The sequence below is a fragment of the Gastrolobium bilobum genome, unplaced genomic scaffold (assembly GCF_033153095.1).
Source record: "Gastrolobium bilobum isolate Gb01-03AN ecotype WA unplaced genomic scaffold, APGP_CSIRO_Gbil_v1 utg24964, whole genome shotgun sequence".
Classification (NCBI taxonomy): Eukaryota; Viridiplantae; Streptophyta; class Magnoliopsida; order Fabales; family Fabaceae; genus Gastrolobium; species Gastrolobium bilobum.
In genome coordinates this window covers 36,868-49,244 of record NW_026900011.1, presented here as the reverse complement: position 1 = coordinate 49,244, position 12,377 = coordinate 36,868, and the positions used below count along the sequence as shown (strand labels likewise).

At 35.7% G+C, this 12,377-nt stretch overlaps 1 protein-coding gene across 1 annotated transcript; it reads right to left on the bottom strand.

Annotated features, from left to right (window-relative positions):
* Positions 1 to 4,264: 4,264 nt before the first annotated feature.
* On the bottom strand, positions 4,265 to 5,038 carry LOC133294849 (uncharacterized). The gene has a single exon (XM_061493604.1). The coding sequence runs from the start codon at positions 5,036 to 5,038 to the stop codon at positions 4,265 to 4,267; it is 774 nt and encodes a 257-aa protein (XP_061349588.1).
* Positions 5,039 to 12,377: the final 7,339 nt, after the last annotated feature.

The following is a 12,377-nucleotide window of genomic DNA, read 5'->3' as shown; positions in this document are numbered from 1 at the left end:
TCCACAAAAACCAACAAGTAGTAAAGAAAATATCCCTCCGGTCCTTCACTTTATTGGAGGACCACATGTTATCGATATTTAAAGTCAACCAATCCTGCAAATTCGAATTCATAAAGGAATTGGGTATCGAACCTGTAAACCAAGATTGCCAAATTTTCCTAGCATGTCTACAATCACGAAGAACATGAATAATAGTTTCCTCATGATTTGGACAACTGGGACAGACATTTGAACCTCCGCTCCACTTACTGGTTCTGCTGCGCACTGAAAGTTTAGCAAGCAAAGTCATCCACATAAACACTTTCACTCGTTCTGGTCCATTCCACGACCAAACTTTTTTCCATAAGCTAGTGTGAACATCTGCTGGGAAGTTCATAAGATTACAGTAAGCGACCTTAACCGAAGAAGTTGAGTGATGATTATTGATCCAAACTAATCTATCCTCCCCATTCCTTGGAATAAGCCTGAGATGATTTCTTACTGCATCAGCCAAATCTGACTCCATAAATTGATGAACAACTTCAAGACGGAAACCATCATCCACCATGTAATCTGCAATTGATTTCTGACTCTCCTCCCACGACACCTGATTGCTCGACAACTGCTGCAAATTTTCCTCCCATCCCAACCAGTTATCAGTCCAAAGCTTTACTTCAGAACCATCTGCTATTTCTCATCTAAGACCAGCAAGAAAATTACTCCAACATTTAGCAAGATCACGCCAAAGTTTAGAGTCATATGATTTTGCCTTTATACCTCTCCTTAAGTCTTGACCTCTACCATACTTGGCTACTAAAATCTTAACCCATAAATCATCTTTCTTAGTTAACATCTTCCACGTCAGTTTATGAATATAAGCCTCATTTTGTAGTCGAAGGTTAATTATTCCCAAACCACCTCTATCTTTGGGTTTATACATTTGATCTCAAGCTACTAAATGAGCCCGCTTTCTGCTATCCTGATCTCCCCAAATGAAAGCCCTTTGTATCTGCTCAATTTCATCACAAAACGTTACTGGTAAAAGACCATTCTGCATATGGAAAGAAGGGATTGCAGCAATGACCGATTTCACCAAAGTAACTCGACCAGCAAAAGAAAGGCAATGGCTTTTCCAACCATCCAGTTTTGAACGTGTCCTATCCTTGGTAGCTCCATAGTCTGCTTTAATATATCTCCCTTGTTTAACAATAGAGCCTAAATATCTGCCAATACTAGAAGTGCGCTTAAAGCCCATTCTGTTGACAATCCTTGCAGCAACTTGAGTATCAGTATTCGGGGAAAAATAAATCAAAGATTTATTTGCACTAACACTTTGCCCCGACATCTCACAAAAGAGATTAATACAATCCATAATCACCTTAGCTTGCTCCATATCTGCTTCCGCAAAGAGAATGATATCATCTGCAAATAAAAGGTGGGATACACTCGGCCCTCTTCTGCAGACTCTAATAGGCTTCCACGAACCCATAGTCACTTTTTCAGCGATCAAGTGGGAAAGCTTCTCAACACACAACACAAAAATATAAGGAGAGATTGGATCCCCTTGACGAATTCCTCTTTGAGGAACTATGCAATCTGAAGCCACACCATTTATCAAGACCCTCGAACGATTAGAAGTTATAGAAGCCATTATAACACCAATCATCCAATCAGGAAACTGAACTTCAATAAGCACTTTATAGATAAAACTCCAACTGAGTTTATCATAAGCTTTTTCAAGGTCCAGTTTGATTGCCATTGTACCTTTCTTTCCTTTTACTCTCCCCATAGAATGAACTAGCTCCTTTGCTACTATAATATTATCCTGAAGCTGACGATTTGGCACGAAGCTAGCTTGGTAAGGAGAAACTAAATTCTCCATTGTAAGCTTAAGCCTATCCACAATGATCTTGCTCATACCCTTATAAATGACATTACACAAAGAAATAGGCCTGAATTGAGAAACATACATTGGCTTAGGAACTTTGGGGATCAAAATGATCAGAGTACCGTTGACTTCCTCAATGCTGGAAGGTTTTTCTGCATAATACTTGATATCTCTCCAAATCTGTTCACCAATAAATTCCCAATTCTTTTTGTAGAATGCCGCGGTATAGCCATCCTCCCCTGGAGCTTTCGAATCTTTCATAGAAAAGAAAGCTCGTCTGACTTCATCTTTTGAAATTGGAGCACCTAAGTTAACAGCAGTCTCATCGTCCACCTTTGGCCAAAGAGTCTGGACCCAAGGAAGATCATGGTTTTCTTCAGAAAATAGTTTAGAGAAGTAAGCATTTATTACCCGTGCAATGTTGTGATCTTCTTTAATCAAGTTTCCAGCATCATCTTTCAACTCCAAGATCTTGCTCCTTCTACGTCTATCAATTGTTTTCGTATGATAGTACTTTGTATTCCTATCTCCTTGAGCTATCCAAGTAGCACGAGACTTTTCAAACCACAAAAGTTCCTCCTGTTCTAAAACTTGTTCAAGTTCACCCCTTATCTTGCCTTCAATCTTTTCCAAATGGCTTTTATTCTGCTCAGAAATTGCCCTCTGGATACCTTCAAGCCTACCAATCAACTTGTTCTTCTTATGATGGATATTACCAAACACATCTTTATTCCACTGCTTAATAAGAGGAGTGAAATCACGAAGACTATCAACTGTTCTTTGATCTTGACGCCAGTTTTCCTTGATGAAATTGTTAAAAAATTGATGATCCAACCAAAAAGAATGAAAACGGAAAGGGCGTTCCACCCCATCAACTTTGCTTGGCTCTAAGGTAATAAGGATAGGATTATGGTCACTGTTAATACGAGGAAGCACTCGAACCTGGCCTTTATGAAACATCAACCTCCATTCAGCATTGCTACAAGCTCGATCTAAACGTTTAAAGACTCTATCTAAATGAAGAAATATTGGTCCTCGCCATGTAAATTTAGAACCTATTCCTTCAAGATCAATCATCTTTATATCAGTTAGAAGAGAAGCAAATTTATTACATCTGCTAGTATCAACTGGAGCACCACCACGTTTCTCACTTGGAAAAGCAATTTCATTAAAATCACCTGCAATTAACCAAGGAACCGAGATATCTTCTGATAACTGAAGTAAATCATCCCAAAGTCTCTTCCGAATTTCTTCTCTAGGACTTGCATAGATAACAGTATAAAGAAAAGCTTGATGATCTGCCAATGTAACACGAACATGAATAAATTGATGGGTCTGTTTTAATGCTTGAACCTGACACCTATCATTATTCCATAGTAACCAAAGACCTCCCGTAAATCCATGAGCATCCTCCACTATTGAATTATTAAAACCCAGTTTTTTTACTATCGTTTTGCTTTTGAACCACTTACTCGAGGTTCAAGAATAGCTGCCACCTCAATCTTATGCCTTTGAACCATCATTTGAAACGTTGATTTGAAGCACTTTTTTGCCGCCCCGCGGCAATTCCATGTAACTAAAGACATTAATCAATGGTAATTTGGCAGGATTGTGGGTCCACTGCCATCCCATTGTCATTGCACTGAATTTCAGATTCTGAAATCATCTCCACCTCAATATTGAGCTTATGGTTTATTGGGATATGCTTTCCTTTATCTCTACTTGGATCAGGCGCTTTTGGTTGGGACAAGCCATGATCTAAGCCGTTAATATTTTGACCATCCTTATCCACCTCCATTTGATAACAATCTTTGTTATAATCAGCAATAGTACTCCTAGCCACCATGGAATCTCCACCGCTTTTACCTCCAATGTCCTTACTATTATGAATCGCAACTTGCCTCCCCAAGTTCGCTGTACTATTGTTTGAGGTACCTCTGTCAACTATCTTCCCATTTATTTGATTCTCTTTTTCATGACCTGTCGTAATCCCACTTAACGTAAATCGGTTGGGGTGTTCCTGTAATTCAACATTAGGACGGCTTCTAAGGTTTCTGTGTTTGGACCCTTGAGATGTACTAATATCAATATTAACAGGAGGGCCCACTATATTGACGTCATTTATAACAGCATACGGATTAGTCGCTGGGATATCATGAGTAATATCATCTTCATTAGAGCCCATTAAAGCAGCGTAACGGGAATTTGATTGATTATCAATCATAACCGGCTGATTTGATTGCGGTTGATTACTCCATTGATTACTCCCTTGATTATTCCCTTGATTACTCCCTTGATTATGCCTTGATTCCCTTCGAACCGGTTCCTGCTTCCTGTTGTCCGCCATTGGAGTTTGAATTCTTGATCGATGTTGACGTTGCACCACCATCCAAGGACCTAATCCATTTTTCTGAAACTCAGCCTCATCTTTTTTCCGTCTTGATTTTGCTGATTATCCTTTCCTTCAACTGGTATCTCAGGACAACAATCTTTACTATGTCCATAGCGCCCACAATTGAAACAAATAAGGCCTAAACCTTCATATTCTATCTGTTTAGTTGCTCCGTCCAACACATATTCACCCTTCAAAGGCTGAGCAAGATCCAGTTCCACGCAAATTCGAGCAAACTGTCCTCTTACATGCTCATTAGTTGTCCTATCGATCTTCAACATTTTACCTAGCCAGTTACCAATACGGCGGAAAAAGGCTTCATCATAATACTCCAGTGGGATACCCGGTAATCGCACCCAAGCTGCAATCTTCATCACACTTGCAGCATTTGGTCTAAAAGCTAGCTCCCAACATCGGAGTGATAAATAATGGCCTAAAATAATCCAAGGACCACCATTTAGAGCAAAAAGAAGATCATCTTTGTTGCTAAATTGCACCACATAGAATCCATTACCTACATTTGTAACGTTAATCTTTCCAGCTCTAGCCCATAGTATTTCAATCTTTTTTTTCATGAAAGCCACTCCTGTATTCCTTCCAAGTAGTTTTACAATGAGAGCTTTTTCCCAAACCTTCAGCATTTTTGTTCTTCCTTTTCTAGTACAACCAAAATGAGTTCTACCATCTTCCTCTGTCCACATTTTAATCCCACCATAATTCACATCATCTTCCTCTGCAGGTGCACTTTGATCAACATTTTCTTCCAAATTCCAATCCATTCCTTCCTAGTCATCTGTTTCACCATTGTGTTGCATGAGCATCTCTCGCCAAGTCATCTTTTTATTACCGTCATTAACCATCCAAGATTCATGTCTAGGAATCCTAGACTGTGATTCAGTAAACACCCTATCTCCATCTTTATTTCTCTTATTACTCCTACGTAGTAGATCTTCTTCTTCTTTTGAAGTTTGGCCTTCAGTAGCTATATTTTCCTCCATGAAAAGGAAAACCCTAGCATAGCGTTTTTTTTTAGAAAAGGAAAAAAGTCAATAAAAATATACTATCTTATATTATAAACTTGATTTTATTAGTGGCCGATAGGATCACTGTTATATTATATTTAATTATACAATACTAAATGCCATAATTAATTGTATTTATTATGGTGACACTAAGGCAATATTTTATTAAAGGATTCACTTTTTCTGCAGTCTGCATATAAGTTATTTGCAGTATGCCCAATATGACGTAGTTTTGGGGCGAAAATCATGGTGTTTTTGTAATTTTAATTTATTTCGTGATTATTATTGTCTTTATAATTATAATTTTTTAATCTTTCAATACCAAAATGACGTTGTTTTGAGAGTAAATGAATGCAGATAATTTATATGCAGTAACTGCAGAAATATTTTTCTGTTTATTAAAAATTTAAATTCAAGTTTAATATAATATTAATATTTTTATCAGTGGTATCATAAAAATATTCTAACATTATTCATAAATAAGACTTATATGGAACAACTTTTATATCGTAACTAAAATATAAAATATGAATTGGAAAAGTATTTATCCAGTCACCGGAGATAAAATTATCTCCAATGAGCTTAAAATAATGTTGTTTTGGTGTTATAAGATTAAAAAATGTAATGATAAAGACTAATACAATCCTGCAATATATTAGAATTACAAAAATATCTTGATTTTCGTTCCAAAATGATGTCATTATTAACTCACAGAAGATAACTTATCTTCATTTACTACTCAAGAAATCTTTTACCCATATATAAAACAAAATGAAAATTTAAATAGCAAACCTATGCAGACATGTATAATTTGGACAAGAAAATTCCTCGGACCACGTAACATATATCTTATTTAAATGTTTATAACATTACATTTATAATTTTTAATTACATTAAAATTGAATTTTAAATAATATAGAATACCATGATATCATTAATATATTCAATTTTATTATATTAATATACTTAATTTTAATAATATTCGATTTTTAAAATATCTTCACTAGTACTATTTTGTTTTAGGGAAAAAAGTATCTCACGTTATTTTAGATAATTTTGTCTAATGTTCACTGAAATGATATCGTTTTGGGGTAAAAAATTAAAAAAATTAGAATGATAAAGATTATTATAACCCTAATATAAATTAAAATTACAAATACACCATGATTTTCACTCTAAAATTACGTCGTTTCGGTGAACATTAGACCAAGTTGTCTAAATAATTTTAAAAAAAGGAACCCTTTGTTTCATAACGAAATTCTACTGTAATTATCAATATTTTAGATAGGAAAAAACATTGGCTTTTGACCCTTTTACCTTTTATTAATTAAATAATGATCATTTTGCCCCTTACCCAAAAATATCCATCAACCTGCCCCTTTTAAATCAATTAACTAAGGGGGGGTGTATTGGATTAAGATTTTAAAAGACTTTTTTGAGCTAAAAAATCTTAAAGATTTTAAAAGACTATTTAGAATTGGAGAGACTTTAAAGACTTTTTTAAAAGACTTTTTTTACAATCAAGATTTCGTAAGATTGAATTTGAAAGGATTTTAATAGAATTTATAAGATTTGAAAGGACAATATGGATTTATAAGATTTTAAAAAATTATATAAATTTTTAACAAACATTCAAAATTACAAGAGTCAATAAAAAAGGGAAAGGTTATACTTACAACCTATTTTTGTTTACAATATTTTACAACCATATCTTAATCGTTGATTTCCGTCAATCAACGGTTATCATTCATTGCAAATTAAATATTAATTAGTGAGTTTGATTTACGAAAATAATAATCGTTGATTGACGGAAATCAACGCTTAAGATATCGCTGTAAAATGTTGTAAACAAAAATAGGTTGTAAGTATAATCTTCCCCATACAAAATAAAAAAGAAATGCAATGAAATTAATAAAAAAAAGTAAAACCTAATATAATTTTATCAATCAGTAAAACATAATATAATTTTTAACAAACATTCAAAATTACTAAACAACAGCTTTTCACATATCTAATGGGTTGAAAATTATCTTCTTCATTTGGTATCAAAGCTATGCATATATGATTATAAGATCCAATTTTTTTAATTATAAAAATAATTCTAAATTTGCGTATAGAACCTAAAGTTCATGATAAAATATGGTTTGAAATTTTTTGCAATTGATCTTGAAAACCTTGGGATTTTTGTTTTACGTGTTGAGAGTTTTCTAACCATATATCATATGCATATTTTCATTGAATATTCTAAGAAAATTTTGAATTTAAAATTTTGGGTTTAATTACATAAAAGTTTAGAAAATTTCTCAAATTTTTTTCAATCGATACATTGAAACCTTAAATTGCTTTCGGACTTTTGAGAAATAAGCTTTTAGTTATCTATTGACAAAAAAAAAAATTGAAACCGTTTCCTATAGTGAAAGAATTTCATTCATAAATGTATTGTTATGAAATATAGGATTCATATTATGAAAGTTTCAATGTTGATATTGTTTCATTGATGTAAAACGAAAATTGGTTGTTATTTTTTCACTGTTTTATGTTGTTTTTAATACAAAAATCACGCATTTTTGTGCCAAGAAAACCGCGACCTATAACTTTATAAACTTCCAAAATTTCTCAAAAATATGTTATTTTTGAGATAGATTATATTAAAATCTCGTTGGTCTGTTGTTTCTGGGTTGTTTTGTGATGAAAATTGCTCAAAAACATGCTTTTTTTTAGTTTTGACGAAGCTCCCATGGCGGAACCCAATTTCGAGCAGTCAACCTGCCAAATGAAGAAGAAAACACTGCAATAGAAGAATCTCAAGAAATCCTAGAGGTTAGGGTGAGATTGTGGGAGAGGCATCCTATTTATATTTTTCTCTAAAAAGTCTCACGAAATCCACACCAATAGAAAATCCATTAAAATCGTCGAATTTTTGAATACCACGAGATTGTGATTCCATTGTTTAAAATCCTGATTGAATACCAACGGATTTGGACGGATTCTAAAATAATCCTTTAAAATTCTAATCGAATATCACGTGACTTTTTCTTAATCCATTAAAATCCTAATCGAATACTAACGGATTTTTTTGTCCAAAAATAATCCTTAAAATTCTTTGAAATCTCAATCCAATACACCCCTAAGTATTTTAATCGGTTACGGTGTGCATGACAACCATTCTGTTTCTTGGCACTAACTCTGAAAAGAAATAATTCTTTTCTATTTCTGTGCCATGGAACAGTTTTTGAGAAAAAAAATGTGCTTGATAACATGTTCTATTTTTCTTCCGAGAATGAGAATTGCATTTGATAACATAATAAATAATATAATAAAATATAATTCCTGCTAAGCATAAATTTTTTCATATTACACTTTCTTTTCCATATGGTGTGGTGGTGGCAGCGGCAGTGGTGGTGGTAATAGTGGTGGCGGGGGCGACAACGGTAGTGGTGGTGGCGGCGGCGGTGGTAATAACAAGGTGGTGGTGGAGACAGCAGTGGCTGCTACGATGGTGGGGGTAGTTGGTGGCGGTGGTAATGGTGGCGATGGTGGTAGTGGTAATGGTGGTGGTGGTGATGGCAATGACTGCGACGATGATGGTGGTTGTTAATGGCGGTTGTTGGTGGCGTGGCGATGGCATGGTGGTAGTGGTGACGGCAGTAGCTGCGACGATGATGGTGTCGACGACGACAGTGGTGGTAATGACATGGTGGTGCTGGAGACAGCAATGACTGCGACGACGATGGTGGTAGTTGGTGGCGGTGGTAATGGTGGTGGTCGTGACGGCAGTGGCTGCGATGATGGTGGTGGTATGGTGGTTGTAACGACAGTGCCTGTGGTGATGGTGGTGGCAGCGGTATGGTGGTGGTGGTAGTGGTGGTTGTGGTGATATGGTGGTGGTGATGTGGCGATGGGTGGAGGTGGTGGTGGTGACGACAGTAGCTGTGGTGATGGCGGTGACAGTGGCAGTGGTGGTAATGACATGGTGGTGGTGGCGGTGGCTGCGACGACGATGGTGGTAGTTGGTGGCGGTGGCGGTGGTGGTGACGGCAGTGGCTACGACGATGGTGGTGGCGGCGGTGGCATGGTGGTGATGGAAACGACAGTAGCTGCAGCAATAGTGGCGGTGGCGGTGGCAGTAATTGTGGCAATGGTGGTGGTGGTGACGACAGTGGCAATGGTAATGGTGGTGACGGTGGTGACGGTGGTGACGATGGTGGTAGTTGGTGGCGATGGTGGTAGTTGGTGGCGATGGTGGTGGTAGTTGGTGGCGGTGGCATGGTGGTGATAGTGACGACAATGGCTGCAGCAATAGTGGCGGCGGTTGTGGTGGTAGTGGTGGCATAGTAGTGGTTGTGGTGATATGGTGGTGGTGATGTGGCGATGGGTGGAGGTGGTGGTGATGGTGGCGGTCGAATCGTGGTGGTGACAACGACATTGGTGGTACGACGACAACAGCGACAATGGTAGTGATGGTCGTGTCGAGATAATGGTGGTGGTGGAGAGTAATTGAGATAGACAAGTGTTTATCATTTTGTGCTAGGGAACAAAAAAGCAGAAATTTTTTGATTCTTTTTTTCTGTTCCCCAGCACAAAAATTAAATCGGTTCATTCCGGGAACAAAAAAATAAACCGATTTTACCAAACAAGTTTCCTATCCATTTTTGTTCCCGGGAGAAGAAATTAAAAAAGAAATGATTCTGGGAAGGTTGTCATGCACACCCTTAAACGATCAAAAAAATGCATAAAAGGTTGACCCGTGATTTAATAGATTAAATCTCCTTCTTAATCGATTAAATCATGCCAGAATCAAATTTAAAATCCCCGTTATTTAATCGATTAAAATCATAATTTAATCGATTAAATCTCGGCTTATGGGTTTTTTTTAAAAAAAAAACCCATTTGGTAGAGAGGGTTATATTGCAACCCCAATCGATTAACCCTCCTAAGAAAAGCCCCAACTCGAGATTTTGCCCACAAATCTTCGTCCAATTGTGTGGATTCAGATGACAAGGTCTTCTACTAGTTTCTTCATCCTCCACGGTAAGTTTGTTTCAATTTGCATTATTTTTTTATTGTTATTTTTCGGATTTAAGAAGTGTAGACCGAATGAGTAGGGCTTTCGTTCAATTGACATGATTTCTGATGTTATTCTACATCAAGTCAATCTTGATCTATTATATCTAGCAAAATAGAACAGACTCAACCTTTTAAAAAGTCTTTTTGAAAAATAGGTCATAAGCTTTCTTTTAAAAAGTCCTGACCTATAAATTATTTATTTTAAATAAAATTAATAAAATGATTATTTTAATGATTTTGAATAATAAAATAATATTTTTTAATTATTGAATGCCTAATAGGCTTAAAGAGGCTAATATGCCTAGGTCAAGCCTTTTATTTTATAAATATAGTTATGGTCAGATTTATAATTTGGACTTACACAAGGCTAACAGACTATGTAAGGCCTAAAATCTTTTACACAGTCTTGAAGTATTAAGTCAAACAAATATCATCGTGTCATGCGAAAAATCTAATATGCTACGAGAGTAAATACAACGCATCAATGAGAGTGTGCCACATCAACTTGTATTGTACTGGAAAGAGAACTGAAAAAAATAACTTTTGTAATTTATACTATGTACTATGCAAAATATATAGTATAAAATTGTCTATCGCACTGAACTTCAGTGCATCCGATGTATTAAAAATGGTCTCCTCATCATGATTCTTATCGAGATCAAAGAAATAAAAAATGCTTTGCAGACTCTTTCTCATAGTGTGATTTCAATAAGAAGGGAAAAAACAAAAAACAAAAAACTTCAACAAGAAGTTAAAGCCATATTCTCTTCTTCAGACCCCTTTTCTTGCTATCAAAGAATAAGAAGGAAATCAAAGATAGATGCTTCTTTTTCCTCCTAACAAATCACAAACATGCATTAATAAAAATTGGTTCACGTATGTACTTTCTGAAATATTCTATCATCTCTTCACGCCCGTAGTGCTTGTTTCTAACTTTACGAATAATTTTAATTGGATTAGCCGGATAATTCAACATTTAATAATGTTTGTAAATAAAAAGAAAATACATTTTTGTCATTTTTTTAAACAATTTTGTTATCCTTTTTAGGTACCAGTTCTATCGTCACATTGTAGCTCTAGGAGACTAGGAGCCCCCGAGGAAAAATCCTGGCTCCGTTCCTGTCTCCTCCATATAGCCCTCCTCTATTTATAATAAAATACACTAGCACTTCGTGTATAATAAGAGATGTGTAATTATAGTTCAATATTTGTGATGGTATTATATATCGTCGCAAAAAATAATTGATATCCATTGCAAACTCCATCGCAAATTATATTATGATATTTTGTCACAAATTCCATTTCCAATTGCGATGGAATAATTTTTACATCTGTCGCAAATCCTGCTCTCCAAGTTTGTGATTGTTGGGTTTTACTCTTTCACTAAAACCCAATAAGACCTAGTGTGTAAGAAGAGCACAAGAAATCTAGAGTTCATTTAGATTAAGGCTAAGATTTTATTAACTTCTTATAGTCATTAACTTCTTAGGTCTTCACTTGGTGATTGCATAGGCTGAGATAAGGTTATCTTCATAGTGAGAGAGTGCCCACACACCAGCCCTATTCTCCTTAAGAAAGTGCTCATAGTAAATTTTCTTACACCTATATTACGAATCTCATTTTTTTTTATTTTTTTAATGGGAAATACTGCTCTCCTTTCATAGGAGATAACTATATTATAGAGAAAAAATAGATGAGTCCCACCATTACAAGAAGAAAAAAAAAAGGGAGTGAAAATTGAAATGAGATAGCATGAGAGAATTTTTTTATTTTTTTTATTTTTTGGGTACATCTAAGGGGCGTGGCCCCAGCAAAAGAAAATTAACAAGCAAAGAAAGAAGCCGTTGGACCACTATTGACAGCAGTAGAGGCTATTCCAGGGTCCCAAATATCAGTTCCAATCAGGGAGGTCAGCTCCTGTTGGGGAGAGTGGAAGACATTAAGACCAACATCCCTGTTAAACGCATCCTTAGCTAACCAGTCTGCACATTTATTAATAGATCTAGGAATGTTCTCACAAGAAACCTTC

What these genes read in the sequence shown, in the direction of transcription:
- LOC133294849 (XM_061493604.1), bottom strand. Translation starts at nt 5,038, where the DNA reads ATGGATTGGAATTTGGAAGAAAATGTTGATCAAAGTGCACCTGCAGAG.